This window comes from Miscanthus floridulus, chromosome 9, assembly GCF_019320115.1.
Source record: "Miscanthus floridulus cultivar M001 chromosome 9, ASM1932011v1, whole genome shotgun sequence".
Lineage (NCBI taxonomy): Eukaryota > Viridiplantae > Streptophyta > Magnoliopsida > Poales > Poaceae > Miscanthus > Miscanthus floridulus.
In genome coordinates this window covers 142,581,568-142,588,246 of record NC_089588.1, presented here as the reverse complement: position 1 = coordinate 142,588,246, position 6,679 = coordinate 142,581,568, and the positions used below count along the sequence as shown (strand labels likewise).

Below are 6,679 nucleotides of genomic sequence, written 5' to 3'. Positions count from 1 at the left end.
TCCTGTCCTGATCTGCCCAATCCTGGTGCGCTTCTTGCTTCCTCTTGTTTCTTTTTTTAGATTTTGTTTATTTTTTTGTGCTACCGCGAGTGTTTCCTTTTGTTGTATAATAAATATTACCATACATACATTGTAGGCATAATAATAATACATTCTACCAGTATGTTGAGACTTTTGAAAGAAAAAATAAAGCTGACCAGCTGCCGTGTTCCCAATTTCGTATTTCCGCTTACTTTGAATTTTTTATCACGGACTTTTTTTTTTCGCAATAAAAAGGGCAGCCGCGTCGTCCCGGCCAAGCCCGTCAAAGCAGTCCAGTCAGGAGGCCCGGCGGAGACCAGCGGCAGTTCCTTCACAAATCCAGTGAATCCCGGTCACAGCACTGCAGTAATATAATAATTCCACCCGTCTCTTTCTTTGCTCGTCTCTTTCTTTTCTTGTCTTTTTCCTTCATGTATCTATGGCTGCTACTGCTACCGACACGTTGAAGCGGCGACCACTGGCCAATGAGGAAACAAAATGCTACAGCGATGTAGGAGTACGTATGTACTGTACCATACTAGTACTAATTATAAAAGCATTGTAAACGGTACGAAATGCGTGCTTAACAAATCACTCGTGGTCTCATTCTTCGTAATAATATCTCGTTAGGGCCTCTCTGGATCTATGGTCCCGTTCGCTTCGCTGAAAAAAGAAACCGAAATACTGTTCCGGCTGATTTGTTGTGAGAGAAAAACACTGCTCCGGCTAAAAAAATAAGCTGAACAGTGCCTATACTCTAAACTTTACCGTACTTTAGCGCAGTTTCGAGATCCAAGGACGTCCCTAGCAAGGCTCTTTGCGCTAGCTATTTGATGAGGTGGAGGAGAGAGAAAGTGGAAAATTTCAATTCAACTCCACGGCCCACTCGCATATGTTCTTTTCATTTTTATTATTTTTATTCCGACTCGGTAGACGATTTAGATTTCCTCGTTGAGGACGCCTTAAAGCTGTGAGGTGTGCTAAAGTTTAGAACTAACTTTAGACTATTTGTTCGGAGATTTTAGCTCCAAAGCTTAGATAAGCAAATCCAAACATGCCCTTGGACGTTTCAGTTTTTACTACACAAACTATATCTGCCCAATAAAAAGGAAAATAGAGAGCGAGGGCCAAAAAGTTTAGGAAATTCAAAAAAAAAGAAAAAGGTTTCATGAAAGTTTGCATGTCTTCTTGAGTTAGTGCAGGCGTGGGAGCAAAAATAAATATTCGAAAGCTCCCAAAGTAATAACTAACCAAAGTTGTGTTATTTTTTAATCTTGATCTCTTATATTCCTGTGTGCAAATTGATGTAGGAGTATTTTTTTTCTTCTTTCCGAAAGGGAAGGAAAGGAAAGAAAAGAAAAAGATTCACTACTCTGAAAAGGTTTGCGAGGGCAGCGTGGCAGCATATTCGTCTTGTTGGCGCACATTTGCTCTCTTTTGTTGGGGTTTGGTTTGGTACGAGCTTGAATAATTTTGTGCATGCGCCTCGAGAGGAGCAATGGTAGTAGCACTACTATGTACTACTCCGTTTCCTTTTGTGTACATAAAAATCATGTAAAAAAGAACCATTTCCTTTTGTGTACATAAAAATCATGTAAAAAAGAACATGTGACATCAGAGAGGGATTGTCGAGTCAGTGAGTGGGGCTTAGCCGGATTTTACTGCTCTTTGCACCGCCGAACCGGACCATTTGATCATCCTGCGTTTCTGCTGTGCTGAGACAAACGGCCAATGGACCGAACGGAGATCAATGGCATCTGCTATGCTCGGCCCAGCCAAGCCCATCCACACACAGATATCCATCCATTTAAAGATCAAATCCATTCTCAACTCTTTAGTCTTAATAACATGACCCAACGATTCCAGTCATCATTAACCTAAAACAGGAGCAGTACATCCAGAACAGTTACCACTGGTACCATACCAGGTTTACAACCAGAGTCTTCAATCCCTCAGACACATACAAAGACACCATACAAAACAAGAACAATTACCACTAGTACCATACCAGGTTTACAACCAGAGTCTTCAATCCCTCAGACACATACAAAGACAACCATACAAAACCGTCTCCACCCACCGACACGCCCATCCATTTCCATCCGTCCATCCATTCCGAGCAACCAACCACCGGACTTAGCCCACATACACAAACAATCCACGGAGGAAACAACAAAACATAGCCTAGCAGCAAAGAGTCTGGCAAACTGCCCCAATCACCACAGGGGGGAACCGGTTCCATCGCCACATTCATCAGCCGCTGATAGCAGGCGACGCCGACCTTGACCGCGACCCTGGAGGCGACATGGATGCTGGCCGGGGCGACCTGCGGCGACCACGCGGAGGCTCCTCGTCCTCCTCGCCTGCTGGGGACCTCTTCCTCCTGTTATGAACATACACCAAGCACTGTTACTACCATTCAACAAAAACACCCATCTGAAGCAGCTACTCCTGCTGTCTACGTATAATGAATTCTATTACCATATAAAAAGAAACATCCGAATCGAATACTGATGAAGCTACTTGTATCAAACGGCAACCATACAGTATGGGCCAGCAAGTGACTCGAGATAAACTATGCTTCAACTCTATGTATCCCCTAAGATTCTAACCGGGAAACAAAGAGGGCCTTCTCCCTGCCATGATGCAGTTTGACTCTCAAGACAATGCAAAGAATGTGCCTGAATATACATGTAGATGTGCAAGTGTACAAGGGATTTCCACCATAATATTGCTCAGGAAAGGCATTTCATGTCAAGTAAGCTTTACACAATCATTCAAACAAATAAAGACGCTATTGCTCAAAGATATACCTCCCCCTGTTCCAAATTATAAGACATTTTAGTTTTTCTAGATGCATTGCTTTTACTATGTATTAGACATAGTGTATATGTAAGTGCATAGTAAAAGCTATGTATCTAGAAAAGCCAAAACATATTACAATTTGGAATAGAGGAAGTACAAACTTAATGAAGGCCCCATTCCCTGATATCCTCCACAAAGGACCACTTCTCATTTCTTGCTCAAACAAATGTTCAATGTAATAACCCTAATGATGTTGCATGTTACAGATTGGGAAAAATATTGCTCAACAAAATAACCACTCAATAGGACGCACAACATTGCTACTTCAGAACATAACTAGATTAACCCATAGACATGCACCCAACAGTCAAGGAACAAAACTTACTCATCATGACCGTTGTCTGCACCACGGCGATCATTTCTATCATCGGGAGTATAGGATCTCCTCTTCTTATCCCTGTCATTTTCTTTAGGCTGTTTTGATGACCTCGGGTGCTCTTCCTTTGCCCGGGGTGGGGAAGCAGAGTAGTCATCATGCCTTTTCGGGGCAGGGGAGTATGACCTGTAGTGTATATAAAGGTAACATCATTTCGATGAAGGTTACTGCTCTGGTACATCATGGTTGGTCCATTACTTATTCAAAGAGACTCAAGACTCAGCAGACATACTGTGATCTACCACGGCCACGGGGGCGTGGTGAGCGGGAACGCGAGTATGAACGAGAACGAGACCGTCCTGCACGTAAGGAAAGATAGCAACTTGTCAGTGCTCAAACAACTTCCGAAACCATCAATTTTCAGCACCACATTTTGCTACCAGCAGATGCAACCTTCAAACAGGCAAATAAAGATCCAAGGACAGTGATACAACAGAATCGCATGAATGCCAATCACGAAACTTAAATGAACAAAACATCAGTTTTTTTATCCCCCCCCGCCCCCCCCCCCCCCCCCCGCCCCCTCCTGATAATCAAACAGCAACAGTTGAACATGAACAGAGTAATTTTTTTATAAGAAATTACAATGCATACACAAGCATTCATCCATGCATCTCAAATAATAGGACAAAACAAAGCAAAAAACTTAGATTACCATGGCGATAAGGACGACGCCCTTCATGACCAGAATAACCTCTACAGAGATACAACTTAAGTCATTTCAAATGAAACACAGATAGCGCTTCCAGAAAACCAATGCTTATTGGCATACCTTGGTCCAGGTCGTCTACGCATTTCCTCAGGCCTTTTCCGTGTATCCGCAGCAAGTACAACAGTTATTTCACGCCCAGCAAACATCTGACGGTTCATGTGGTACTGCGCCTCAGAAGCATCATAAGCATCAACAAACTCCACGAATCCAAACCCTCTTGGCTCCCTGAATGATCACAAAAGCCTTCATAAGTAAAATTCACAAAGTATGGTACTGGTAAACAAGGAAGAGGGCACATAACGATCATAAATAGTATGTGCCTCACGAGTTACTACCAGGGATTCATATTATGGTGAATCATTTATAGTTCTCCATAGAGCACAGCTAACAACTTACAAACATGTTCATCAAATGGTAGCAAGCCTCAAAAAGTGGTTAGGAGCCCTTAGATCCAAAATTTCTTGTATACACCTTCATAAAGTGATTTGCTTCAAGTTCTTCGAGTTTGAAAAGTCATGAAAAGTGCTTGAGACCAACTTGTCTTCATTATATCTTCCCATGGAAGACACGGTAAAACCCTCTTCTCTTCAGGAAATTAACAAATCGAATCTTGTCTTGATAAAAGAACTTCATTCGCACAATACTCTATCTCACCAAACAAATGAACAATTAGGACTGTTCAGGGCTTGTATTTACTTCAACCACAAATACAGTCCTGAGAATAATTTCAAGAGAGTAATTCGTACCAGAAGAAAGCATCATCATATAATGTATATATATCCTATACACAGGAAATTAATTAGTGAAGTTCAACAGATGGTTGTATTACTAGTCTTGTTCCACATGTTTCACCTTAAGTTATCCTATGATGTTTTATATTATGCAGAAAGTGCATAAAAGAAAGAGAAAGGGAATGGTTGAGTTCTTTTTATGCAACTTTTGCTAAGCCACGACAATCAGTGCATTTTTGGAATGGAGCCTCATGTAGTATATATGTGTGAACCGTGAGCCCAAGCAAAGTTTTCAGTCGCATGCAAACATTTAGCAATCATAATTTCGACAGCATGGTCAAAACATAACATCCAAAAATGCTTGCTCCTAAGGACCCAGGCATTTTTGTAGAATCCCAAATGGTTGGACATTTTTATATATATCCAGACATGGAATGCACAAACGCACTTGTAGTGCAGTGGCGTGTGCTCCCTGTGGTTGAGCCAGCCGGCCAGGGTTCGATCCCTGGCCTTGCACCTTATTCAGGTGGGAGTTCCCTCCCCATGGTGAGGTAAAAAAAAACATGGAATGCAAATGTAACGGCTAGAAATGGTATATCAAAAGGGAAACTCCAGCGAAGCGTTACAACCCAATCAAAGTCCTCAGTTTCATGCAGACACATGCTTTGCTCCTAAAAGGCAGCGGAAATTAAGTACCAAGCGTGTCTGAACCAAAGCCACCAATGGTTGGACATGTTTATATATCCAATCATGCCATGCAAATATAACGGCTAGAAACGGATGTCAACGGACACAAGCATTTATTAGCCTAGTTGCTACATTAACACTTACCCAGTCTGATAGTCTCTTGGCAGGTAAACATCCCGAACAGGGCCGAACCGTTCAAAAGGGACACGGAGTTCCTCAGGCCTGCAAAGTTGGTTGTAAATGTGAGCAATTTTACCGCCAGCACGGCGAAACAATGGGGAAGGGTGCCCAAGTCAGAGTTTGCATACCTGCATCTCAATGGAATGTTGCGGACCAGGAGGCTGACAGAGCCATGGTCACCACGGCCACCGCCGTAGCCTCTCCTCGGAGGCGGGCTCCTTCCCCTGCCGCCGTATCCTCTCCTCGGGGGGCTGTACGCGGGGCTGTACCTCCCCATTCCTCCCGGTACCTGCACATGGGAGTCCATTGCGGTGCTTAGTGGAGGCAGGCAAGCAAATCCAATACGGCGCGCATGTGCGCATCGCCGTGTGATCAAAGAAATCAAAGAATGGAAGCGCGCGTGCACACTTTAGGCTTTGGATTAGCTTACACCTTACAGACAGGACCCGCGCCTTTGACCAGGAATCGAACCAATCCCCGCGCTCGTCATGCTAAACGGATAGATCTACGCGACCGCTCGAGAACTAGGACGGATTAATGGAAGCTAACATGAAGAACGGTGTTCGGATGCATTCGAATCAGGGAGCCCCTACCCTAGCTAAAGTTGCGATTTTTTATGTTCTTGTTCCTAAGCGTGCGTGAGTTCGTTCTCACTGCGAAAAGCGCGAGTGGCACTGTAAGAGAGGAGAGAGAGCGCGGGGGGGAGAGGAAGGGGGCTTACCGCTGGTGAGCCGGCGCCGCCGCCGCCGCTGCCTCAACCGGGGATGCGGAATTAGGGCAAGCGAGGAGAAGATGAGGAACTCGTGTGGAGAATATACCAAGGGTGAAGGATTTTATGTGGGCCACCAAGACGGATTCTAATTTTCTTGATGGGCGTCTTGGGCCTTAGTACATTATTAGGCCCTCTGTCCGCGTATGGGCTGCTATCACACTGGTTTTTCAGCCGCATACAAATCGAATAAATTCCAGATGGTCTACCCATTTATCTCAAAAAATGCTCTACCATTATGCGAGATTAATATCACAGTGATTTAATGCGCTCAATATCGGTTGTAGTTACGGTCCTTACCGTCAGTGCATCGGTTGTAGTTACGGTCTTTACGGTCA

At 43.9% G+C, this 6,679-nt stretch overlaps 1 protein-coding gene across 1 annotated transcript; it reads right to left on the bottom strand.

Annotated features, from left to right (window-relative positions):
- Nucleotides 1–1,823: 1,823 nt before the first annotated feature.
- Nucleotides 1,824–6,415, bottom strand: LOC136484350 (serine/arginine-rich SC35-like splicing factor SCL30). Its single transcript, XM_066481599.1, has 8 exons — nt 6,294–6,415; nt 5,701–5,861; nt 5,537–5,614; nt 4,035–4,199; nt 3,918–3,958; nt 3,495–3,561; nt 3,212–3,388; nt 1,824–2,404 (listed from the first exon to the last, which is right to left on the bottom strand). The coding sequence occupies exons 2-8, from the start codon at nt 5,847–5,849 to the stop codon at nt 2,275–2,277; spliced, it is 807 nt and encodes a 268-aa protein (XP_066337696.1). The 5' UTR covers nt 5,850–5,861; nt 6,294–6,415; the 3' UTR covers nt 1,824–2,274.
- Nucleotides 6,416–6,679: the final 264 nt, after the last annotated feature.